General features: G+C 45.7%; 11 protein-coding genes; 6 read left to right on the forward strand and 5 right to left on the reverse strand.

The window, feature by feature from the left end:
- Positions 1 to 5: 5 nt before the first annotated feature.
- GSBLH_T00005072001 (uncharacterized protein) lies at positions 6 to 1,667 on the reverse strand (the record flags this gene model as incomplete). XM_013044068.1 has 3 exons in its annotated part: positions 1,646 to 1,667; positions 349 to 1,612; positions 6 to 317 (listed from the first exon to the last, which is right to left on the reverse strand). The coding sequence occupies exons 1-3, from the start codon at positions 1,657 to 1,659 to the stop codon at positions 6 to 8; spliced, it is 1,590 nt and encodes a 529-aa protein (XP_012899522.1). The 5' UTR covers positions 1,660 to 1,667.
- A 5,817-nt stretch (positions 1,668 to 7,484) lies between these two features.
- GSBLH_T00005073001 (uncharacterized protein) lies at positions 7,485 to 7,856 on the forward strand (the record flags this gene model as incomplete). The annotated part of the gene is made up of 1 exon (XM_013044069.1): positions 7,485 to 7,856. One exon carries the CDS (start codon positions 7,485 to 7,487, stop codon positions 7,854 to 7,856), a length of 372 nt encoding a protein of 123 aa, XP_012899523.1.
- A 56-nt stretch (positions 7,857 to 7,912) lies between these two features.
- On the forward strand, positions 7,913 to 9,005 carry GSBLH_T00005074001 (uncharacterized protein). XM_013044070.1 has 8 exons: positions 7,913 to 8,032; positions 8,062 to 8,145; positions 8,175 to 8,227; positions 8,260 to 8,387; positions 8,417 to 8,527; positions 8,559 to 8,628; positions 8,660 to 8,771; positions 8,802 to 9,005. Exons 1-8 carry the CDS (start codon positions 7,974 to 7,976, stop codon positions 8,935 to 8,937), a joined length of 753 nt encoding a protein of 250 aa, XP_012899524.1. The 5' UTR covers positions 7,913 to 7,973; the 3' UTR covers positions 8,938 to 9,005.
- Positions 9,006 to 9,055: 50 nt separating this feature from the next.
- Positions 9,056 to 12,575, forward strand: GSBLH_T00005075001 (uncharacterized protein; the record flags this gene model as incomplete). Its single annotated transcript, XM_013044071.1, has 5 exons — positions 9,056 to 9,154; positions 9,187 to 10,338; positions 10,369 to 11,229; positions 11,262 to 12,387; positions 12,418 to 12,575. The coding sequence occupies 5 exons, from the start codon at positions 9,056 to 9,058 to the stop codon at positions 12,573 to 12,575; spliced, it is 3,396 nt and encodes a 1,131-aa protein (XP_012899525.1).
- A 2,417-nt stretch (positions 12,576 to 14,992) lies between these two features.
- GSBLH_T00005076001 (uncharacterized protein) lies at positions 14,993 to 16,487 on the reverse strand (the record flags this gene model as incomplete). XM_013044072.1 has 4 exons in its annotated part: positions 14,993 to 15,399; positions 15,430 to 15,929; positions 15,962 to 16,364; positions 16,394 to 16,487. The coding sequence occupies 4 exons, from the start codon at positions 16,485 to 16,487 to the stop codon at positions 15,041 to 15,043; spliced, it is 1,356 nt and encodes a 451-aa protein (XP_012899526.1). The 3' UTR covers positions 14,993 to 15,040.
- Positions 16,488 to 16,916: 429 nt separating this feature from the next.
- On the forward strand, positions 16,917 to 18,391 carry GSBLH_T00005077001 (uncharacterized protein; the record flags this gene model as incomplete). XM_013044073.1 has 3 exons in its annotated part: positions 16,917 to 17,072; positions 17,106 to 18,078; positions 18,108 to 18,391. 2 exons carry the CDS (start codon positions 16,917 to 16,919, stop codon positions 17,454 to 17,456), a joined length of 507 nt encoding a protein of 168 aa, XP_012899527.1. The 3' UTR covers positions 17,457 to 18,078; positions 18,108 to 18,391.
- Positions 18,392 to 18,555: 164 nt separating this feature from the next.
- GSBLH_T00005078001 (uncharacterized protein) lies at positions 18,556 to 19,343 on the reverse strand (the record flags this gene model as incomplete). XM_013044074.1 has 4 exons in its annotated part: positions 18,556 to 18,783; positions 18,815 to 18,881; positions 18,912 to 19,140; positions 19,173 to 19,343. 4 exons carry the CDS (start codon positions 19,341 to 19,343, stop codon positions 18,576 to 18,578), a joined length of 675 nt encoding a protein of 224 aa, XP_012899528.1. The 3' UTR covers positions 18,556 to 18,575.
- A 266-nt stretch (positions 19,344 to 19,609) lies between these two features.
- GSBLH_T00006927001 (uncharacterized protein) lies at positions 19,610 to 20,386 on the forward strand (the record flags this gene model as incomplete). Its single annotated transcript, XM_013044075.1, has 3 exons — positions 19,610 to 19,645; positions 19,706 to 20,335; positions 20,375 to 20,386. The coding sequence occupies 3 exons, from the start codon at positions 19,610 to 19,612 to the stop codon at positions 20,384 to 20,386; spliced, it is 678 nt and encodes a 225-aa protein (XP_012899529.1).
- Positions 20,387 to 20,912: 526 nt separating this feature from the next.
- GSBLH_T00005079001 (Mitochondrial glycoprotein family protein (MAM33)) lies at positions 20,913 to 21,846 on the reverse strand (the record flags this gene model as incomplete). XM_013044076.1 has 6 exons in its annotated part: positions 21,813 to 21,846; positions 21,656 to 21,780; positions 21,581 to 21,626; positions 21,422 to 21,548; positions 21,263 to 21,391; positions 20,913 to 21,227 (listed from the first exon to the last, which is right to left on the reverse strand). Exons 1-6 carry the CDS (start codon positions 21,836 to 21,838, stop codon positions 20,913 to 20,915), a joined length of 768 nt encoding a protein of 255 aa, XP_012899530.1. The 5' UTR covers positions 21,839 to 21,846.
- Positions 21,847 to 21,918: 72 nt separating this feature from the next.
- Positions 21,919 to 22,580, reverse strand: GSBLH_T00005080001 (uncharacterized protein; the record flags this gene model as incomplete). XM_013044077.1 has 2 exons in its annotated part: positions 22,167 to 22,580; positions 21,919 to 22,137 (listed from the first exon to the last, which is right to left on the reverse strand). The coding sequence occupies exons 1-2, from the start codon at positions 22,359 to 22,361 to the stop codon at positions 21,919 to 21,921; spliced, it is 414 nt and encodes a 137-aa protein (XP_012899531.1). The 5' UTR covers positions 22,362 to 22,580.
- Positions 22,581 to 23,115: 535 nt separating this feature from the next.
- Positions 23,116 to 24,208, forward strand: GSBLH_T00005081001 (uncharacterized protein; the record flags this gene model as incomplete). XM_013044078.1 has 7 exons in its annotated part: positions 23,116 to 23,140; positions 23,175 to 23,236; positions 23,323 to 23,423; positions 23,456 to 23,515; positions 23,547 to 23,615; positions 23,650 to 23,857; positions 23,890 to 24,208. The coding sequence occupies 7 exons, from the start codon at positions 23,116 to 23,118 to the stop codon at positions 24,169 to 24,171; spliced, it is 807 nt and encodes a 268-aa protein (XP_012899532.1). The 3' UTR covers positions 24,172 to 24,208.
- Between the last annotated feature and the right edge of the window lie 3 nt (positions 24,209 to 24,211).

Consider the following 24,211-nt stretch of genomic DNA (forward strand, 5'->3'; position numbering starts at 1 on the left):
CTATATTATATGCGCAATGGACTCATTATATTGAGTTGCTCAATCACTCCCTCTACTCCAGCAATCGCAGAATCCACCAGCAACGGATCGCATCCAGGCAGGCAAATCTTCTCCACAGCCTTCAGTTCATCACGAAGCAGCTGGATTCGCTTCAGATAGTCGTGCTTTTCGATCTGCAGCGACAGCGTCGTGTTCCAGCTTCCAGCTCCTCCGAACTGGACCGATCCCGGGTTGCAGTAGTCGTCCTTCACAGCCCAGCTGTCGCGATGAGCCACGAACTTCAGGAACGGAATATCGTTCATATCCACGTTCGATTCCTACACTTCAAACCACCCATTCTCCATCTACAGGGATCGAGGGACGATACACTCCCTGCTTCGCTTCCACGGTGCAGAAGGCCAGAAGAGGCACCGCATAGGGAATCCATTCCGATGGTTCCTCCTTCAGATTCCGCAACGTCGCCATATATCCGGTGAGATTGTTCTGAATCAATGCGGCTGCCTCTCGTCCCAACGCATACGCATAGTCGCAGTCGAACAGAGAAGGGAACGAGGTACGAGCCTGATAACCGAGGAAGTGAGTCTGATAATCGAAGTGTCCGTTGTAGCTTCCCTCTTCCTTACGACGCTGCAGCTCCTTCTTCACCAAATCGCCGATCATGACTTCCGTCGAAATCGCGTGGAGTTGGAAGCTTCCGCGCGATTCGGGAGGATTGAAGATCTGCTTCTGGATCACAGCAGGCAAGAAATCAAAAAGCGCCTTGCTCCACGGCGTGAGCTTCGCGTAGATCTCCTCGTGCTTCATTCCCTTATCCACATAAGTCGAAATCTCTTCTAGCAAGTAGTAGAACTCGGAGATCGCCTTGATCAAACCCTCAGGAATCAGCACCACGCCATAGTTCAATCCCTTCTCAGCGCGCTGGCAAATCATATCCGCGATCTTGTTCACCACCTGCAGCAGCGTCATTCGCTTGGCCGCCACTTCCTCCGAAATCACCGCATAGTTCGGATGGCTCTGCAAGGCGGATTCCAGCACCACGTGGGAAGGAGAACGGCCCAGCAGACGAATGAAGTGGTAGTACTTCGCAGCGGAGCGCGAGTCCGTGCAGATGTTGCCGATCAGCTGCGAGACGGTGCGGCAGAACGTGTCGAAACCCACCGTCGTTTCGATGAAATGGTTCTTTAAATCGCGGGAGTAGTCGCAAGGAACCACCACAATGCGAGTCGTTACGCCACTGTTCAGGAAGAACTCGGTGAGAAGAGTGGCATCCGTGGCCGTATAGGCGCCTCCGATCAGCACAAGACCATGGAGATTGAGCTTCGTGCAAGTGGCAACCACTTTCGAGTAGTCTTCCTCCGAAATCTTATCGGCAGAACGACCCAGAAGATCGTATCCGCCCATGTTGCGATACAGCTTCAGCTTCTCTTCCGTCAGCTCCACGGAAGATCCTTCGAACAGACCCGACGTACCTCCGATAAAACCGTAAAGCTTGCTGTTGGGATTCATTTTGTGGAGGTAATCGAACACGCCGGTAATCACATTATGGCCTCCAGAACTCTGACGACCACAGAACACAATACCAACGTTCAGAGCATCCGTGCGGCCCTCTTCACTAGAATTACTCAATATCACAAACTGAAAGTACTCTACAAACTTCATGATAGGATAATGAATCGAGTTGGGGAAGTAGCGCTGAAGTATTTTCCTATCACAATTCCGGAAGGTAACTTGGTCATAGATATTAACCTACAGTAAACATAAAGAAAACTATATACTGATACAGAAGATGGATTTTGAAGGATTAGAGGAGCGCGAGGTTGATATTTTAAACGATCTTTAGCTAATGTACTTAATGAGTCGAAATCTCTTCCTTGAAAATCAAGATGAATTGTTCCTGTCTGTGGGGATGTATATTCTGCCATAATAATATGACTTTTGCTTCACCACTTCGCACAATGAAAAACTATACTATTATTAATAATACAGTTTTCTCAAAGACACCTGGAGTCATTGGAGTCACTGAAGTCATCGGAGTCATTGAAGTCATTGGACTTACTATGGTCACTGAAGTCACTGAAGTCCAAATATCATTATTCTGCCACAACAAATGCAAAGAATACTTTCCTTCGAAACAGCACACTGCCGATTTCCCATCTTTAATCGTGGTTTATCACTTTTACTGAATCAGTCTATTAACGATATGTTTGTTATAATAAACGAGATAGTATAACGAATTTGGATAAGAAATGACCCAATCATTGTGTGGCCCTTATATATAAGATTAGGGTTATTGATGTCGATTCCTTTTTATTCATTTTTAATATGCAAGGAAAGAAAAAGCCGGAAAACAGTGAAAATGAACCTATCAATGACGAGTACGATTCCCAGAGTGATTACTCTACATCAGAACTTGAGAATATTCCGAGTAGTCTCTATTTTGATGTTTGATGTGATAGATGGAACGCACCTTGATTCTCCTCCTTTTGATTCAATTTTTTTAAGCGATGATTTTCTTAGTTTACCCATATCGCAGCAGATTCAGAATGAGCAATTTAAAAAGGAATATAAGGATTTCTTTTATCCCCACACTCATTCTGATTCAGATACCGAGGCCGTTGCTCCTCCTGTAATAAAACCAGAGGAACCTAGCACTGTGGATATTAATTACGTTATGCAAGGAGATACCCTAAAGATCCACATTCCTAGTACTACAAAGAGACTACTGATTGAGAAAGATGGTTGTGTATTTTCGGTCGATACCTCTTCTTTTAACGCAGAACCGGTTATTCCAGACGATCCTTCAACAAAGAAGCGTAACCGAGTTCCTTTTCTTCCATTGGAGAGAGAGTATATTATGTCTTGTTACTATAATCTTGTTGAATCTGGGTACATGTCGAAGGCGGCATGCGCTCGGATGATTTGGAATGAGATCTACTCCAATGTGTCAAAAGATGGAGACAACGAAATCGTAAATGCCATTCGTCGTCCCTTGCGCAGTTTGAACAAACCAGATATAAAGAAGGATCGCAGTATGAGGAGTATTCTCAATTTGATTTATAACCGAACTACAAAACGTGTTAACTAACTACTATCAATTTTAATTCCCTTTTGAATTTGTTTGTTTCAGAATCCATTGTAGTTCTAGGTTCTCTTCCATTGATTTCTTTTAGAATGAGTATATCTGGTGCGGAGTGGGATATTAAAGATGTCCTGAGCATGGTTGATGTAAAGAGATAATAAATAGTGTAGTGTAGATGCTATATCAACCTGTGGACACGATTCAGTCTGGGATTGCAGATAAGTGGCTTCAAGAATGGCAGCAAAGCTGCTCCGTTTGGTCTCTTTGCGTTACTGTGTGTTTACAAAACGAAAAGCAGTACTATTCAATATTTATGTTGAATACAATGATCAAGTATCTATATTGCCTATTTCTAATATTAGTTATTTGCGTCGCTCGTATACGGTGCTTTCTGCAGAAGGAAAAGTCACGGTTATTAATGATCTGCTTTCCTTAGTCAACATAGTCAACGATGGTAGATATCCTTTGTTGAGGTTGATCCTAGATGTTGTTCTCTGTCGGCTTTTAGGAAGTGCCTTTTCAACGGCAGCACTGCTGACTACCGAAGACCCATCCTTTATTCAAAATATAGCAGATAACCTACTTAGTTCGAATTCCCAATCTCTCGTTCTCTTTTATTTGACCCAACTCCCACAAGAGTGTCAAGACAAGAGGGTTACACATTGCTTCGTGTTCTGATATAGTTTCCCTCGCTTTCCTATTACTGCAAATACAACACAGAGAGACTACAGGAATTAAGTCCCTCCGTTTTACGTTATTTATCGTGCATTCTTCAATCGCAGACCGAGCTTCCGAGTTCTCTTTTAGTGGAATGCTATTTCTCATGTTAATGCGTAGGATGTAATCGTGGAATGTGCCCATGCGTGGATCTCCTTGAAGATGGTTTCACTCTCAACATTGCTACAGCAGTATCCTTCTCTGCTGTCGTTTTTCTTTATCGTTTCCTCCTCTTCTCTCTCTCTCTCTTACCATTGTAGCAACTTCAAAGCGATTCTAGTTGTATGGAAATGGCGACTGCTTTCTCTCTTTTGCTGCATGCCTCAGCCGACGAGGCAGACATCGCTGCCTTCGCCTCCCAATGGATCACTCACATCGATGTTTCGCTCCTCCGCGACGTGGATAGTTCCTCTTCGATTTACCAATTCTCTGATACCTACCAGAGACCTGTAGCGAGTGCGTGGCTCCAAGTAGCATGCACAATCGCAGAGGAAGGAATGGAACTGTATTGTTCACAGCCAAATAGCGTGTTGAATTTGGTTTGGGGCGTATCAGCTTGGACTCGAATTGAGAGTAGTGGATTCTTCGCTTGTCCTCACTTCCGGATTGCCGTTTAATCTCTCATACGATGGATTTCTTGGATGGCTTTCTGAGCGAGGATGTCTTACCGAAGAATGCGTCGCATCCGTTGTTTGCTCAACTCTGCCAGCTTCGCGATTTGATTCTAAACTTTTTCGTTCTACCCAATTACCCTCTCGACGAATCCATGATAGATTCCGTTCAGTCTTTACGCCAAGATTTGGGAGTTTTTGAAGCATCATTCTCTGACAGATAGCGAACGTTGGTGAAGTTGAGTCGTCTTTTAGACCAAGAAGATGCTGTATATGCTGTGATTTCCATGGTGCAGCAAGATTTGGAGCAAGGAAATCGCGTTCATTTGGATGGAATGCTCTACGCTCTCGGATGTTTGTGCCGCTCAATGGATTTTATAGAAAACGAGGAGCTAGTCGAAGTGATTCTCTTTTCGTGTTCTTATTCTTCAGTTGTTATCGAATTGTTCCGAGCTTCTTCAGACATCCGACACCACGCAGTCGATGCTTCTCCTCATTCGTCATCTCGCCCATGCTATTACCACCATTCCCTCGCTCTTTGAAACAGTCCTCAAAGCCATTCTCGCTCTGCTCACGGCCAATGCGCCGCCTCGACCGTCGGACGTTTATGCCGCAGAGACATTCGCTATTTTGTGTAAGCAGGGATCGTCCGTGCCATCCCTGTACCCCTTGTTTTGTCCTTCTTGATGCTTTTCTTCGACTCTAGACCAATTGCTCTCGATCGACATCGCACATCTTCGACAGAGCGTCGTGCCGAGCTTTCTGGAGGGTTGTTGCAGCGTTGCCACGCAGCTTGGCGATGTGCGCAGCTCCTGGTTTGTCGCCCAGCTGCAGAAGGCTCGTTGCTTTCCCGATTTGTCTGCGTTAAAAGTGTTGCTTACAAACGCCCAGCTGTTCGCGTCTTCGTCAACGATCGAATTTGTAAGTGTGTACAAAGAAGTATTGAATTATCTCTGCATTCTCCGCGGAACTGTCGAAAAAGACGAGTTTGGCGAGCTGATATCCATCCTCTCATTGGTAGGGAATTGATGGACTTGTGGAAAGACTGCATCTCGAGTTTGGTTCACATTCTGATCCAGATCGATCCAGCAAGTCTTGCCTCTGTCTCTGAAATGCTTCTGGAAGGGATTCAAAACAGCGGAAATGCCGTGTTCATGACGTTATTAGGCGATCTCTTGGTCACCAGCGCGACGTGCAATCTGTAAACTCGGGCATCTTTTCTCCCCTAGGCTTCAGCCATGGATGCAGGGTTCGTTGCAGCAAAGTATTGAGTGGATCGCTCGCGGCGTGGACAAGGAAAACGATTATTGTGAAAGTGCTTTTCAACTCACTGTACGCTTTCGATTCTTTCTCTACATAGGCTTTGCTGGATACGCTGCATAATTGCTTGCGCGCTTGTTCGATGCTCGTTCTTTCGCTTCCTTCTCTCTGCTGGATTGTGCAGACGGCAGGGGAAGCGATCGCTTCCTTCCAAAAGGAATTATCGTGCGCTGCTTGCAAGCTTCTGGAGGACTTGATAGTTTTTGATCGCAGAGAAGAGTGCTCCCCTCTACGAAGTGCGATCGAGATGAATGCAAAGATGATTGTGACTTGTTGCGTTTGTGGTGGATTTCTTGGTTTAAACGGTAGTTTAGGGTGTTGGAGAACCACCATTCTTCGAATCTAGTGTATGAAACATGCGGTACTCCTTTAACTTTGTTGTTCGCTTTCTATGAGTCCCACAAGGATTTCTTTTTGGAAATGCTTTCTGCTCACTTAGGAAAGGTTCTAGATAAAAAGGATTGCGCAGATAAAATGGTAGAACCTAATTTACTCTTCCATGTAGGAACGACTACGCCAGGGAGCGAATATCTCGATATACGAGTTTAATGAAGCAATCCTTCTTCTATGCAGTCTATTAAATTTGTTTCTCTGACATGTTTACTGAATGAAAGATGATCCAATAGAATTGGAGAAAATATTCGTGCGCCCAAAAAGTGTTTCGTTGAATTCTTACATTCTTTCAAGATTAATTAGTTTCACGTCTTAAACAAATTAATTCTCTTTTTAAGGGTGGGTTTCGTGCTTTTTCTTTTTGAACTTTACTGTGTTTTTCTTGGGTTAATTTCCCTGTAAGTGCTATGTAGATACAACGAATTTTCTTCTTATTTTTAGTTTCTGATCCTGAATAATGGATACTTATTTCTCCACCAGTAATGTTCCCTCGGATCAGGATAATATAGATACATGTGAAGAGGGATCCAACGTCTTATTTTGGAATGCGATAAATAGTAGAGTTTTCCGCAAAGTTCTCAGTCTCAAGCAAATAAAGCTAAGACCTTGAGGAGTCAACTTACCGAAAGTACTGAGACGGACGGTAGTGTACTGCCTAAAAGTTCTTCTCTTTTGAGACATCCTGTGCCCTTTCCTATGGAAAATTCGAATTCATTTTGTGTGCAAACATTCCCAAGTCAGTTGTCTCGTTTTCAGAAGCCACAGATTAGTTTTGTATGTTGCACTTGCGTGCTTTTCTCTTTAGTCTATTTCTTCGGACGGCGAATCTGTTACAGTATTGCCTCCCGTTCGAATTCTTTCATCTAATTGTGTCCCTGCATTGTACTCTTCGCTCTCCTTTCCTATCTAGTCAATCCTACAATGCTTTCAGTGATCCTAACTCTATCGCTGCCACAGCTGCCGCTGCTGCTGCCGCCGCTGCCGCCGCCACTACCGCTGCCACGGCTGCTGCTGCTGCTGCCGCTGCCACTACTACCGCTGCTGCTACTGCTACCACTGCTGCTGCCGGTACTGCTTCTGCTGCTACCACGAGTGCTTCTGCTGCTACCACGAGTGCTTCTGCTGCTACCACGAGTGCATCTACTGTAACGCCAGGTAGCGAAGCGGAGCAGTCTACTTCGCTTCCCCGTGCTGTGCTTCCGTCTTTCATGGGTTCACAGTCGCTGCCTTCCCGCTTTTGCCCATTCCCGATGCATCCCTCGACCCAGCCCTTGCAGGTGATCCAACCAGTGATTATTTTTGCTTCTCCATCGTGCCCCTCAGCCCCCCCTGTCGACTCCTTGCCACTTCCGCCGGTTGAGTCCATGGCGCTCCCTGAGCCGACGCTTCCGCCCCCTTCCATTCGCTGTACTTGTACCAAGACTCACTGTCTGAAACTATATTGCGAATGCCTCAAGGCGGGCCGGACATGTACCGACCTTTGTGCCTGCGTAGATTGTCTTAATCGTGCGAAATTTCCCGAGCGAAAAAAGGCGTTAAAACATATCAAAAAGACCAACCCGAAGGCTTTTCTACGAGTTTCCAACCTAAAGGGCCATGAGGATTCTCGGTGCTGTGCCTGCCAGAAAAGTCTGTGTAACAAGAAGTACTGTTCGTGTTACCAGTCTGGCAGATATTGTACACCCAAGTGTAAATGTGTCGATTGCAAAAATCGATCAAGTGACATTTTTGTATAATTTTCATACTTTTTTTCTTGTTTGTTTGCGATCTTTTTACTCATGCTTCTTGAGTTCAGAGTCCCTCTTCCCTACTGTGTCGAAGACCCATTCATTGGATATCTGTACATGGTCATGATGGCAAATCTCGAGGCAACTGGAGGAGGCGAGGGTGTGGAATGGCTTAAAAACGAGCCGTACGCGCGGTGTCAGTTCTACCATTTAGATATGATAACACTGATGGACATTGGGATCTGAAGATCGACGGATACTCTGTGCCCAAGAACAAGGGACAGTACACTCTGAAACAGTGAGATAACCTGGTTTTATCAAAAGTAGTTACCTTGTGGCTTCCAAAGTCCCTGGTTGGCTTACGAAACTTCTGCCTGCAGGTTTTTCTCTCGTTTCTATCTCTAAATCATAGAGGCTATGATTCTTGAGGAAGAAGCTTGGTGCTCTGACGATTACCGTTATTCCGTTTTCACGAATGGCTATTTAAGTCGTCAGAAATTCCACATCATCTTGGAAATGAAGATTCTCAAGAATGATAAGGTACTTTTCTGCATGTTTCTGCATTGTAGGGTGAAAATGACAATGTGTTTAACCTTTCTGAAGAGGAAAAGAAGCAGCGCTATGTGGAATTCTACGACATGTGTGACGTTTATAAGAGTGAAACGATTCCAGAGTCGGAGGTCGGTCATCTTTATCATTTCTGACTCGTAGGATCTCACCAAGTTGAAGATTGACAACATTCCGGGAAGTCCCCTGCAACCAGGGTGGTATAAGAACTGGGGTTTTCTTTATCTGCTTTTCTCTATGTGTAGACATCAATAACATGTCCTGTCAATACTGGCTACTTCACATCGACTTCAAGTTCTTCGGTTTTCAGACCATTGGTGAGAACATGGTGTACAATCAGCAGTGTTACATGAATCGGTACGAGCCGGGATGTTTTCTTAGGCGTAGCGTGTGTGAACGCCAAATGACGAGCACGATTGACAAGTGGAAGAATCTGACGATTGAGGACATCCGAAAAATGGAGAGCGAGAACATGGAGGAGCTGAAGGAGAAGATCAAGTCAAAAGAGATCGCCCTGGCGTAAGACTCTATGTCTTTTTGTTAGTTATGTAGGTTTACTGCGGGAGTAAATTAAGATGGTTTGGGTCTGTCTAGTTGTTTGTTTAAAAAAGAAAATGAGGGAGTTCCTTGAACCGAAAGATATGAATGCGGTGCAGAAGATGAAATATCTATCCACCGTTTCTAAGGTTTGCAAGGAAATGGATAGCCGTTTGGGATTTAGTGATAAGTCGGTGGCAGAGGTATATTGCATGTATTTTTCCTTGAGAAATAGTTTTTGATACATATTGCGATGAGTAGTGATACGCCTGAGGAGTTCTTCACCTCCCTTACCAAACAAGACGTGCCGATCGATAACGCATTTTCGGAACAATTATATCACACAATTCACCTTCTCTACCCCAAAAGTCAAGCTGATCGTGAAAACGAACGTTCTGGAAAGAACGACTCTTCTGTTCAAGTTACTGGAAGTGATGCCGTATCTTCAAAAATTGGTCAACATTCCAAAGCAGCGACAAGTGATTCACGATCAGAGTTCGATTTTGAAAAATCAATTCAATGTAGAAAATACTCTTCACATCGAGGTTATTCCAGAGATCGTTCTCGAAGTCGGTCTTCTTCGAGAAGTCATCGTTCTCACCACCATTCTCACCGAAGTCGCTCTCGCTCTCGCTCTCGCTCACGTTCTCGTTCTCGCTCTCGCAGCCATTCTCGCTCCCACACGCATCATTCTCACAGTTCCAGGCCAACTCGCGAGGTGGTGATGGGCGAAATCTACGATGGTGAAGTGCGGTCCATCATGGATTACGGTGCATTCATCGAGCTTCTGGACGTTTCTCCCCGCCAGGACGGTCTCTGCCACATCAGCTGCATCGCTCACGAGCGAATCCGCCATCCCAGCGACGTTCTGCGCGTGAATCAACGCGTCAAAGTCAAAGTCACACAGATCAAAGGCACCAAAATCGGTCTTTCGATGAAGGACATCGACCAGCAGACCGGCGAAGACCTCAGCGCCCTCCCCGCCTCTTCCTCATTCTCTCCCGTTCGCAGCGCAGGCGGGAACCAATCGCCTCCGCGCCGTCGCCGTCGCATGAACTCGATGGACTTGTTCGACATGCAGCAGCTTCTGGCTTCTGGCGTGCTGACGCCGGAGGAGCGAAAGCGAATGATGGCGGACTTTGAGCAGGAAGAAGGCGACGCGGTGGAGCTGCAGCCGGAGGAAGCCGTGGATATCGAAGTGCAGGAGAAGATCGCGCCGTTCTTGACGGGGTTCGTAACGAATAAGGAAGCGATGGAGCCCACCAAGATCATAAAGAACCCCGAGGGCACGATGAATCGAGCGGCCATCGCGGGCCAGGAAATGATGAAAGAGCGAAAACTCCTCCGCGAGCGGCAGATGCGCGAAGAGCGCGAGAAGCTCCCCGATGTACTCTCTTCTCCTCCTTCTTGTCCGTAGAATTTCTCGTCCTCGTTCGCAGATCCCATGCCGGAAGGCGGCATCCATCTGCTTTCTTCGGAGGTTCGCTCGCTGAATCTGAGCGCGCTTTCCTCTGCCTCCGCACCTACGACTTCCTACCAGCCGAAGATCAGCACGGTCCCGCGCAGCTCGCTGTCGATCCAAGAGCAGCGCAGACGTCTCCCTGTCTACGCGATGCGCGACGTGCTAATCAAGGCGATCCGCGAGAACAGCATTCTGATCATCGTGGGCGAAACGGGAAGCGGAAAAACCACACAACTGACGCAGTACATCGTCGAAGCAGGGATCAACGGCCACAAAATGGTGGGCTGCACACAGCCTCGAAGAGTTGCAGCCACGTCCGTCGCTGCGCGTGTTGCGGTGGAGTTTGGCTGCAAGCTGGGAGAGGAAGTCGGCTTCTCGGTGCGATTTATGGACCGAACGAGCAGTCGAACGATCATAAAGTACATGACCGACGGAATGCTCATGCGCGAATATCTGGCCGATCCGGATTTGTCGCGCTATTCCGTGATTATCCTCGATGAGGCACACGAGCGTTCGCTGCACACGGACGTTCTGTTCACGCTCTTGAAGCAGCTCGTCGCGAAACGAAGCGATTTGAAGGTTCTGATCACATCGGCCACATTGAACGAGGTGAAGTTCTCCGAGTTCTTTAACAATGCGCCGATTCTCCACATCAGCGGTCGCACGTTCCACGTCCAGACGAAATATCTCAGCGCCCCCGAGCCGAACTATCTGGAATCGGCGCTCCAAACCGTGTGGGACATCAACAAAGAAGAAGGACCCGGCGACATTCTGGTGTTCCTCACGGGACAGGAAGAGATCGAGTTCGCGTGCGATGTTTTCATTTTGATCGGGGTTTTGAAGCGTAGATGCTGGAAGAGCGTCAGAGAAAGTGCGCGGATGATTCCATCCCGCCGATGATTATTCTCCCCGCTTTCGGCGCGCAGACCTACGAGCAGCAGCAGCGAATCTTCGAGCAGACTCCGGAGGGCTGCCGCAAGGTGGTGATCGCTACGAATATCGCGGAGGCCTCTCTTACGATCGATGGAATTTACTACGTCGTCGACAGTGGCTTCTGCAAGCAGTCCGTTTACAACCCCAAAACTGGAATGGACTCGCTGATCGTCACGCCCATCTCGCAAGACTCGGCCAATCAGCGAGCAGGCCGCGCTGGACGAACGGGTCCTGGAAAATGCTACCGCTTATACACGCAGAGCGCGTACCAGAACGAAATGCTCCCCAGCAGCATCCCGGAAATCCAGCGATCGAACCTGGACAGTACGGTTCTGCAGCTGAAAGCGATGGGAATCAACGATCTAATCCACTTCGATCTGATGGATCCGCCCTCCACGCAGTCGCTAGTCAACGCCATGGAGCGGCTCTACATTCTCGACTGTCTCGATGACGACGGTTTGCTCACGCCGCTTGGCAGAAAAATGGCCGAATTCCCGCTGAATCCGCAACTAGCCAAGGCATTGCTCACCAGCGAGGAATTGGGCTGTTCGTCGGAAGTGCTGACCGTTGTGTCCATGCTGAGCGCCGAGAACGTGTACATTCGCCCGAAGGGAAAGCAGGCGCAGGCCGACCAGAAGCACGCGGTTCTGTTCGCTTCGGAGGGCGATCACATCACACTGCTGTCGATCTACAACGCGTGGGAACGGAACGGACGCAGCAAGCGGTGGTGCGATGACTATTTCATTCAGGAACGATCGATGAAGCGAGCTGCGGATGTGCGACAGCAGCTCACGCGAATTATGACTCGATTCAACATGAAATTGCTGCAGAGCGATCACGATTATCGAGCCATTCAGAAGTCCATTTTAAGCGGTTATTTCACAAACGTGGCGAAGCGAGACACGGAAGGATACAAAACGCTGCTCGAAGGGAATATTGTCCATTTGCATCCCTCGAGCAGTGTGATTGGTCGCGAGCCGGAATGGGTTTGCTATGATATCATCAAGATGACGTCGCGCGAGTATATGATGAACGTGATGGGTAGGAAAGGAATGGGAAGGTAATGTCTAGCGATCGATCCGCGCTGGCTTCCTGAAATCGCTCCCAAGTTCTATAAACGATCGGATGGAAAGCATCTGTCGAAGGCGAAGAAGGGAGAGAAGCTGCAGGCAATTTATAACTACAAGATGGTGGATGACGCATGGAGAATCAGTAGAAGAAAGGGATAGTCGTTCTTTGAGCAAACACACGAACAGAATGATTGACAAAACTCACAATGATCTTCTTCCACATGCTTCTGAAGCGCCAACTGCAGCGGCTTTCTCACATCAAATACATTCTCGACGGATTGCGAAGCCACTTCATCATAGAACACTTGTAAATACTTCATCGCTTGCTCCCCTGCGATTTCCACCAGCTGCAACCAATAGGTCGTTAGCAGCTCATTCACAGCCTTCATGTCTTGCATGACGCTCATTCGCCCAGAATAGATGAGTCTATATCATATTCTTTTTCGAATCAATACGCATCAAATCCGCGCAAGCAGCAATCTCGAAGCATTCGACGCACCTGCTCCGGACATCGATCACACATCAAAATCAAAACGCGCAGCAACGCTTCCACATTCCCTATCGCCGTTGCATCTGCAAATCCTCCCTCTGCGAACTTGAGAATATTCTGAAACTCTGAGAAGCAGTATCCAGCGTCCAGCATCGAAAATAGATTCCAAATTCCATCGAGATGCGCTGCGTAGCAACGTAGTGACAGCGATGGAAGCGAAGCCACCAACTGATGAATCGTCTCGATCACTAACACGCTGAGTTCCTGCTCGGCTTGGTCTCGAATCATGTTTTTCAATGCCAATTCGATCACTGCGTAACACTTTCTGATCTGCTCCGCATCTTGGGCGAAAAGCAAAACGTTTTTCATCCCATCGACCAGTTTCGAATAATAAGGAAGCAGAGAAAGCGCCGGAGCATCACGCAAAACGCGTTTTATTCCCTCCAAAATATGATCAAATTCGTTCTTCGCGTTCTCATCTGCGTAGCTCACGCGCGTCAGCAATTTCAAAAGCCATCGGCAGTAAAGTCCACTGCGTCCCGCTTCTTCCGAGAGTGAGCTGTATCGAAGCACGAATAAAATGAATCGGATAGCTGCGAACACCGAGAAATCGCCTTCTAAATAGGAATCCAATTCGCAGGGTTCGCGCTTCTCGCGCAAAGGATCGAGAAAGAGCATCAATTGATACGCGATTTTGTTCGCCTCCCCACCTAAATGCGCAATCGCGTCGCGAGGATCGATGAATAGCGAAAAACGGTCGTTGGAAGCTTGTTGAATGAATAGAATATGAGCCCACACTACCAATCATCGATTTGGATAGAATACAAACAGCGTCCAGAAAGCCAGCATCCTTTTCTTACAGAACATAACCGATTTATGGAATTCCAGAATTCCTGCTGAAGATCGAACAACAATGAACGGTGCTGTAAAATGTTGATGGCTTGAAGAATCTGGAGAAGGCTCCGCTGAAGACACAGGTCATCTACAGGTCAATCTTCGCGAAGACAACCACAAGATGACCGATCAGCGGCTTCTATGAGGCCGGAAACAAAGCTGAGAAGGAGACAACTGAATGCCTCAATCACAGAAGAAGCGCTCTGACCACTCAACGTGCAACATCACAAATGTACTTCTTTGAACAACTGCGGTTGATCAGGAAATTCGTCCGACCCAGACTTCCCTAGGTGTCGAAAGAAGAAGCAGAGATGTTGAATGACGGAGCCTTGCTGCGAAGCATGCTGCACACATTGAGATACATCGAATTCTTTTGGAAAGACGGTCAGGATAGATTCTAACAACGAGAATACTTCGTTGATGATCTGTGGATTGCGATTTCGAGTTACAATCTACAAATTTACGAATCGAACGATCCCTACTCCTTCTAAAATGTAAATAGAATAGTGAAGAATCTCTTCTCGATGAATGCTCTCCGCAGGAGTATTGATGCATAATAGCAGTCGGCTGTGAACACGGTGAACATCGTCAAGGGTTGGAAGCTGCTTTCGCAGCCATTTCATCCATTCCGATGTTTCTTTCATTCCCACAAGACAATCATACCAATCCACCCAGGATCCATCTTTGACAGAAACAGCCTTCTCCATAAGTTGAAAGATGCATGTGCGAAGTGTTTGATTTGAATCAGATAAGAAATGAAGGTAAAAGAGAGGAGTGAGTGTCCCCCAAATTGATTGTCGATATTCTGGGTAATCCAATAATTTGATTACGATGAATAGAGTAAGACACTTGCTTTTCCATTGAAGATAGGTTGTAGGTTGCTTTAGAATGTCGAGTACAGGTTTTGCTATCTGATGAATATCGAGATCGCCTTGAAATAAAATGTTTTTGCGAAATACTACTTGTGCTATTGTTTTGGCAGTAGAGTGCAATTCGATAGAGCAAGAATACGATTTCGTGTCGTTGATCTGCTGACTTTAGCTTATTGTACAATTGGATAGCATTAAGAACATCAGAAGGGGACCGAGTGACAACTAACACATCAGAGACAATATCGTGCGGAGAATAATGCCGAAATTGTTCTTCTTCTTCAATAACTTCGATCAATGGCGCCATTTCAAACAAACAAAAAGCATTTTACAATGTCTACCAATGACTTGAAGCAATTCTTTCTTTTAAATTACTTTTCTGTACCTCCATCCTGTTCATCTCCCACAGCAACAGACATGGATGTTGTATGACTACGCATTTCTTTGGACTCTTTCTTCAACTCCTCTTCGCCTTCTTTTTCCTTCTTTCCTCCTTTTCCTTTTCCTTCTTCTTCTCTTTCTCCTTTTCCTTCTTTCACTGTTGTTTCTTCCGACTTCTTCTCTAGCTCTTTTATTACTCCTCCTTTCTCCTCCTTCTCTTTCTCCTTTTCCTTCTTTCCATTCTCTTCCTGTTCCTCCTTCTCTCTCTTCTTCTCCTTTTCCTTCTTCTCCTTCTTCTCCTTCTCTCTTTCCTCCTTCTCTTCCTCTCGTTTCTCCATCTCCTTCACCTCTATCTCTCATCCCTCCCCTCTACTCTCACCTGCCAACAACATGCACTTTCGATACTTCAACGGCGCCGGTTTCTTCAATTCCTCCAACAGTGATCCATCCTCCTCCAAGAATTGCTTCAGCAATGCAATCGGAGCATGAGGGATGCTCGAAATCATCCAATCATAAACGCCGTCATCCTTTTCTCCCCTTTCTTCTAGCAGAGATAGAAACAGACCACGAAGATATTCATAGCGCGGAGTTTCGTCAAATCGAAGTCCACGACAATAGTTTATATATACGTAGAACACATGAGGGATGTTCAAACACAAGTCATTCACACTGGTATTCAGTTTGCAGTCCAGAATTCGACGGTATTTTTCATTCTTCGTGTCAGCACGGAGTCCTTGCCATGGAAGACTGCCGAGGAGGAAATAGATTAGAACATAACCCAGAGATTCCAAATCATCCCGCCGACTCTGCTCAATGCCTAGATGATTGCCAATACTAGCATAACGAGGAGTTCCAACGATGCTCTTATTCTCAGAATACCTAGAATGTTAGGTGCCGAGCCTTGTACAAACATAATGTGTGTGTTTGTTGTCGGATTCCAGTATCGTTTGCATAGTCCCAGATCAATAAGATACAAAAGATTAGCTTTCTCTCCTAAGCCAATCACAAAATTATCTGGCTTGATATCACGATGAACGTAACCCATTTTATGCATCATTTCGATTCTCAGAATAGCTTCTCGAGCGATCATACAAACTGTTTTAAGCGAAAACTTACCATTACAGTAATCCAACAATTGCTGTAAATTCGGTCCTAAATAATCCATAATCATAACATTATAAGTATCTTCTGTTCCAATATAATGGATTGCTGGCACTCCAACGCCTTGCGCCAAATTTTGGTAAACATGCGCTTCATGGAAGAGCTGAGGCGAATGGGTGGATGTTGACTCCAATTTAGCTACAACAGTAGTGTCTAAAGGAAATGGGATAATGAACTCGTACTATTGATTGTATCTATGGCTAGATATATTTCTCCGAAGGCTCCATGTCCAATCCTCTTTTTCAGATGATATCGCTGATTGATTAAATAGAACATTGAAGAGTAGGGATTGCTTTGAGTTCTTAATTGTATGGAAAAGAATTATTTAAACTGAATTTTACAAAGCAATGGTACACTTACTGACAAACTGAGTTTCTTCTCTTTTTATTGATTTTTACGCAAGGAGACACGAATAAACATATAACTTCACGACTTCTACCAAATCTATGTGAGATTTCCTAGTTTTCCTCAGAAACGTTGCGACAGAATGATACTGCTTCAGAAACCTGAGTCAATCAAAAACTCAAAAAAATACTCCTTTGGAAAATTCGAATCGAATCAAGGTAATAATTATGGAATTATCACTTATTATTACACTTCCTGAAAGATGAGATTTGGATTCCTGTTTTCTATTGTTTTGTTATTTACTTTGCTAGCTATTGCTGAGTCAAAGAAAATTACTCCTGAGGAGTGCAAGGGTAGAAAATGGGCATTATTCTGTTTATTCTAGTGTGCATTGATGTTGTGAGCGGCATTGAAAAGACCCTGACTGATGACGACAAGAAAGACATTACGCTGATTGAGGACAAGATTTCTACTTACTGCAAACAAAAGAAACTGTCTCAGGAGCAAAAGAAGATCGTACTACTGCTTGCTCATCGTGATAATCTTTAGTGCTATCACATTGATCCTATCAAGAGAGAAGTTTCTCTTCCCCTGTCTTATGGAATGCCTGCTGAGGACATTTGCATCCGTAAGCTGAATAAGAAGAACAACGAGTTCTGCTCTGTCAAGTACAGTGCTGACAAGCCCAAGTCCTCTGAGACATTCGACCCTAGCAAGATGCGCATTAGTCAGCTGAAGGCTTACCTTGCTGAAAGAGGACAGAAGTGCGTGGGTTGCTACGAAAAGAGTGGTAATGTGCAATTTGTGGTTTTCGAGCGTAGATTACGTTCGCAAGGTGAAGGAGGTGATGAACGCCGAGTTGTAATCTATGGGTTTTATGTTTTTCGTTTGTTTGTTTGAGCCATGTTCCTTAGAGTTTTTGTTTATATGGAAGATCTATATAATAAACTATCACTGTGGAAAGGGAATAAGGACTGGGAGAAGCGAGACCATACTGGATGCTATTCTCTGATGTTTTCAGGAGCTGTCCTTTCTCTATTTGGATTTTCGAAAATCGCAAAGTTTTGTGTAATACTACGTATTTGAAAATAGATTACCGCTCATTTCATCGGTTCCTTTTTCGTTGAGAGAAGCTTTGAAAAAACTCGACACTGATGTTGATATTCCTGTTTCACTCTCAGGAAAAGTAGATCCTGGTATTTTGAAACGTATGTTTCATAGGTCGAAGGAGGACTTGACAATGTGAATCCCTTAGAAGAATCCCTCGTGGAAATTCGTTATACAGAATATAGTGAATCTTCAAAATGCTGGAGAAGTCGAGAAACAACAGGTTGTTTTTTCATCTAGTGTATCTCTCATTTTTAGTGAGTCACGAACTGACAGCTAACGATTTTTATATCGTTACAAATAACGGAATCCGTATAAAGATAGTGTTGCCTACAGAGTTTGTCTTTCGCCATGTCTCTTTGCTCTCTGTTCCAAAAGTTGAGGAGCGCGAACTTACAGGTGAAGAAAAGGACAAGTAGGAATGTTTGCATCGAGTGAAGACAGATACGACTGGGCAGTTCACTTCAATCCATCTTTCAACCACGAGTTGATCAGTTCGAAGGTTTATATGGTCAAGCACGGACTACGCAGTGGTCAAAGTGTCTTCCTCCAAGGAGTGCTTCGAAAGGAAGGAGAGGAGTTGGTTCTGAAGTGTGGGAAGAGATCGAATCTTATCATTTCAACGCAGTCGATTGAAGAGGAGCAGATAAACAATCGAAAGAACGGAACCTTTCTTCTTCTCTTAGGAAGCATGCTATTAGCAGGAGGCATTTATCGTTTTCTGAATTCCTTTGTTTTCTCTAAACCTGTTACGAAACCAATCGACTGGAAGCAATCATCAGTCACTTTCTCTTCCCTCTTTCAAAGGATTGCATACTACCATCTCGTTCGCAATCATTGCACATCACCACTTCTTCGCCTGTATGCTCACAAACAATCCCATAAAGGGACAATTATGCACTACTATCATTATTATTTGTCGGTCAGGGTCTGTGTTGCCACCTTCACCAAGGTATCAAAAGGACGCGGAGGTAGTTGCACCTCAACAGGCTGTGGAAAATAGGACCATTGCACCTGCCTCGAGTTATCTACGGGCATGGGCATGGTTGGTATGGAATAGTTCATTGCAGGAGACATATAACCGTAAAACTGCTGCTGATTAAGTTTAGGAGTGACATCTCTAATCGTGAAAACAAGTTGCAAAGACATACACAGGAGGAGGAGCAGGAAAGGGAGTTTGGGTGCTCCTCGGCAAAAATGGGGAAACGTTCATATTACCTTTTCGTAAATCCACTATCCTAATCATACAGGCATAATTTGATATTATTTCTCGTAATGACTTTATTTGGGTCATCGATTCTTCAAGCCGTTTTTCATAGATTTCGTTCACCTGCTGAAGCTCCTTGATATAGGCAATAGCATGCTCGATAACGGAGTTTTTATCCAGCTTCACATTCTTCTTATTCGCAAACTTACGCGTAGAACGGATGATGGAATCTAGAGCTGCCATACTGACGCTCAGTCTTTCCCTCCGTTTCTAGGAATAATGCAGATCTGTTAGCTTAATACGCGCTCGCTTGCCCTGTGTGACTCCTTCCGAGATGCCAAAGACTGCAACTCGGGGGATATATCGTCGTAAAGATCATCGTAGTTCGAGGTAGTACTAGAGGCCTGCAGTTGGTCTGTACTAATAGGACTTTTCTCGAGTTTGTCTTCACTCTTTGATGGAAGTGTAGACATTATTAAATAAAAACGCACGTGTGGAAGGAAGAAAACACACGTAGTTCATACCGCGGTTATCCAATACAAATGATTTGGCATTACACCAAGCATAGGTTTCTTAAGACGATTCAAACTATAAGCCTGTCTTCTCGATGCCGAAATATCCTTCATTCTACACGTACAAGTCCTTTTTTCGAAAGGCATGCGGCTTTTCCTAAAAGAATGTACAGCAGTGTAGGATATACCAAGTACGCAGCACTGGTATAGCCTGCACATTTTTCTTAATGGATCAGGGTTCCTTTATTGACGGCGGTATTTATGTCGGCCCAATCGCAGCTGCAGAAAACGAGGCATTAACCTATTACAATCCTCATGCTTAGGTTTGGCTACACCAAAACGGCATTCGACTGGTGGTAAACTGCTGTGAACAGTCGTATCAACTCGAAGATTCATCGATTGAAGTGGTTCGCCATAATGTCACTAACCACGGAAGCCTTTCTATTTTGGATCATGTAAACAATATAAACAAGAAGATCCAAGATGCATTGGATAAGGATAAGAATGTTCTTATTCACTGTACTTTGGGACAAACCAGATCCTGCTCTTGCGCTATTTGCTACTTTATTTGGAGGGATCGCTGCCCTTATGAAGAGGCCTACAAACTAGTGGAAAGCCACCGGCCAGAAATCGATATTCCTTACCAGATGGAGATCTATCTGCGTGAATATGAAAACCAGCTTCTTCGTGGTTCTGTAAACAAAGACATCGATCGAATCGATCCAAACTGCCAAATCGAAATAGCGACGGAGGAAGATGTGGACATGGAAGCACTTACTTCCAAGATAAAGGAACTAACGAATGGGGTGAAGTTCTGCGGAGTGGAGAAGCGTGATGGATTCTATGGTGGAGTTATCGTAGGCGTGAATGCTTTTGTTCCGGAGTCGATCCAAACAAACATCGAAGACACTTTGCAAGAACTATTCCAAGAGCTGCCTGTTCGCAGCGTGCATGTAGTTTGGCTTGATGAGTTACTTCTTTGTTAAAAATAGAAATCGAAATAGCGCCGAAAGTCCTTCCAGAGGGACACGGCGCAACCCTTCAGGTCATCTGAGCAGTCTTCCTTCGAAACCATCGGACTCTAGAAGTCAGACACGGAAAAAGCAGGAACTTCAAAGATCATGAACACAAGAACCGCCATTACCAACACAAAGAACACATTAAACATTATAAACCCGTGCGAAGTCCTTTGTGGAGGAATCTCCTTTGTCAGATCCTCTTCTTTGTCTGGCTCTTCTTCCGCCTTCGTTGGCTCTAACAAAATAGATCTTCTACGTCAATTCTACCTTCTTCTGCTATGAAACTCTGATTTGTAGACAAACAACTCTGATATTCTTGCTACACTTCACAGATTACGATTATCTCATACAAAGCTTCCCTCCTCTTCGCAGCTCGACGTTTCAGGATCGATCATAGCTACACAGAATCAAAGCTCTCTACACCCCACATTCCTGTTCAAAATACTGCGTTTCACTGTTCTCCATCCTGTCTGCTCAAACTGATTCCAACAAACAAGTCCGGAAACCAAATTTATTGTTCCTGCGGAGCGGCCTCTCCGTTGTCTCCCTCCTCCTCGGGAACCACAGCAACATTTCTCAGGAAGTTAATGTACTCGCTGTACTCCTTATCCAGAGCGAACTGCAGCAACAACTTGGAAAAGTTCTCTGTGATTCCCAGGTCCTTTAAGTGCGCCACCACGCTGTTCTTGATCGAGTCGTCCCACTCATCGTAAGGAGGACCCGGGTATCTCTCCTCTTCCATGTCCATTTCTTCGGTCTCGCTGTCGACTCCCACCGCACTATCCATGTGCACAACTTCCAAAGGCTTGTCTTTGGATGAGTTGCACTACGTGATCAAGGGCAAACAGAAGAAGGGCTTACCACAAAAATCATTTGCAGATCGATGCCGAAGCTCTCTTCCGGCTCGCCATTCTCCTGCGTGGTCTCTCGAGTGTGCGTGCCCACGTTCTGGAACACCTTGAACTGGAGCTCAGCGTCCTCGGAGGTCTTCTAGAGGTGAGAACACTTTACGATGGCGACATTTTCAGGAATGGAAAGATCGCTCTGCATGTCTGCTTTGAACGAGATAAAAACATCTTCGTCCTCGGCGATAGGCTTCGAAAGAGCAACCACGGAGGAGCCCCACTCATTCGATACTTCCCAACCCCTAGAATCAGATGCCTTCCCTATCGATAATACATTTTGTTAAACTGCTTCGTCATTTTCTGGAGACTCTCTGTGACGTCTAAATTGAACCAGAATTCCCAATCAAACCTTTTTCTTGCGTCTCCGCCACGGATTCGTATTCAGACTTCAGGTTTCTGTAGAGAGGAGAATCGTAGAAGCGTGTGGCGAAGCTTCGAGCCAAAGGTCTCATTCCCACTCGAAGAGCAGAGACACTACGATCAGAGTAATTCAGAGTGATCTATACTTAGAGAGAAGCAGCTTTGAGAGCATAGCAACTAGTTATGTGAAGAAGAATAATTCTTTGCTGTAAGGAGAAACAAGAAGTATTGATTCCAAACAAACATACGACACTATTGTACCGATAAACCAAAACGCTTCATGCGAGCCTCCATTTTGCTCTTCTCTTCTTCACTCATTCCAGAGAACATGCGTCGATTCGACGCCGGCTGCTTTGTATTCTCTCTCTCCTTCTTCTTCTTATTATTATCCTGCTTCCTCTGGTTCTTCTTCTCCTCCTCTGTCGTCGTAGCGCCGAACCGCTTGCGTCGCTCCAAGAGTTTCTGACTGTACTACAACATCAATGCCATTTCTCTCATACATTGTTCTGCTGGCGTTGGGGAGCTTGGACCGTTTGCGCTTTGGGTCTGTGCTTCTCGGGGTCAAACGGGATTCCAAAACGTTTGCAGCGTGCTTCCAGGATAGCCAGGCTTGTATCCACGTCGTTCACGATCTCTTTTTCAGGCTTTTGCTCTGGAGTAGATACCGGAACAGGAACAGATTCTTGTACAGCCATAGGTACAGACTCTAATGCAAGTTCTGAATCTGTTACAGATCCAGACCCAGATCCAGACTGAGGAGCAGGAGCAGGAGCAGGTACAGGTACAGGTACAGGTACAGGTACCGTCGTAGGTGCAGTTGCAGGCTGAGGCTCAGCAATAGGCACAGCCTCAGCTACTTCTTGCGGTACAAGCACCGAAGAAACATTCGTTCCATGTTCTTTGTATACTGCTCCTTCCTGATTTGAGATCGTAGAAGGTATTTCCTCCTTTGTAGGAAGTACATCCTGTGAAGGAGTAGATTGCTCAATTTCTTTTCCTTTATCCTCTGTTGGCTCCGAAATAGGTACTTAGACGTAACAAATAGGACGCAAAACTCTACCTTCTGGAATTGCTGCTTTTTCTTGTTGAATCGGTTCACTCTCTTCTTTTGCAGCCTTTCCACCCTCATGTTCCTCGAGATATTTAGTCAAACGTGCAATCAGATCTTGTTTCGTTCCAGACGAAGAGAGCCCATAGTCTTTTAATTGACTTCGTAACTCAAAGATCCGCATTTGACTTATCGCAGGCGTGCTCATGTTTCAACTTTTGTTTGAGACATTGAATTCTTGATATACTACATTTATACATTTGATTTACCTATAAACATCACTGGTGGCAGATTTCCAATTCCTTCCTGATTCTGCTTCTTCAAGTCTTGATGGTGTCATTCAATAAGATTCCAAGGATCAAACCAATAAGATAACCGAAATAGAAAGAGTTCACTACGGAATGTGGATGTGGAAAACGTATAAGAGTAATAACTGCTTTTATTCCGCGAGGGAATTTAGAGTTGCTAGTCACACATAGAATAAATCTATTCATTAGATTTGTGTATTTTTTAAGAAGGATGGTAAGTAAAGGGAAATGAGCCATTTGCTTTTGATAAGCGGCAGGCAGTTGCCGCGATCCCAGCTTGCGTTGCTAATATTGCTGTAGTCCAGTGAGAATCGTTTTGCATCACTCTACGACGAGGAAGAGGAAGTTATTGAGCAGAAGGAGGTGAAGACTGAGAAGAAGCTTCGTGGCAACGATAAGCGGTACGGAATAGGTGTATTTCGTGATTGGATAGTGTGGCTAATCTCCGCCCTGGTAAGCGTGAGTTTGAGCGCCACAGTGGAACGGGTCGTGGGTAAGGCTTGGTTGTGGTGGTTGATTCGTAGTCGCGAGATCCCCAAGAACGGTTCTGGCAACAGAAACTGGGGCAACCCCAAGGATGTGAACGAGCAATTGTACACAACACTCGTTGAAACCGCTTATCTGTAGGAGAGCTGAGACGGAGCCTCTGGAGACGAGCCCTGTGGAGGAAGTGGAGGAGAAGGAGACGGAGCCCAGACCTGAGGTGTTCACCCTGGAAGAGTACGAGGCGATGCGCAAGGCGAAGCTTGGCAATCTGCCTCCCAAGAAGGCTCCTCGCACTGTGGAGGAGCCCAAGACGGAGAAGATCGAGAAGATCGAGGAGGATCTGTTTGTGGTAGGACTCGCGTGAAGACGATGAGGCACTAGGCGGAGGGAATCAAGAAGAAGGAGCGCAAGGTGAAGGCCGAGGAGAAGCCCACCGAGGTGATCCTGAACTTCCAGGCGGTGGAGGGAACCCCCCGCAACTTCGTGCCTCGCGAACGACGCCGCTTCGAGGAGCGCCGCGAGGGAAGCGGAGAGCAGAAGAGAGAGGGACGCAATGGAGAGCGCCGTGGCGAGCGCCGCGGAGAGCGTCGCGGACAGGGACGCAACCAGCCTCGCGGCTCCAAGCTGAACCTGAAGAGTGAAGCGCTCTTCCCCAAGTTGTAAACACTGCAAGGAAACTCAATTTGGTGTCTCTTCTTATTGG

This window comes from Blastocystis hominis (assembly GCF_000151665.1).
Source record: "Blastocystis hominis, Singapore isolate B (sub-type 7) whole genome shotgun sequence assembly, scaffold_9".
Lineage (NCBI taxonomy): Eukaryota > Bigyra > Opalinata > Blastocystidae > Blastocystis > Blastocystis hominis.

Excerpts from the sequence above, each read along its gene's own strand:
- GSBLH_T00005074001 (XM_013044070.1), top strand. The coding sequence starts at position 7,974 with ATGGCAAATCTCGAGGCAACTGGAGGAGGCGAGGGTGTGGAATGGCTT. Across the intron at positions 8,528-8,558 it reads AAACGATTCCAGAGTCGGAG|GATCTCACCAAGTTGAAGAT; the intron begins GTCGGTCATCTT and ends TCTGACTCGTAG. Across the intron at positions 8,629-8,659 it reads AGGGTGGTATAAGAACTGGG|ACATCAATAACATGTCCTGT; the intron begins GTTTTCTTTATC and ends CTCTATGTGTAG.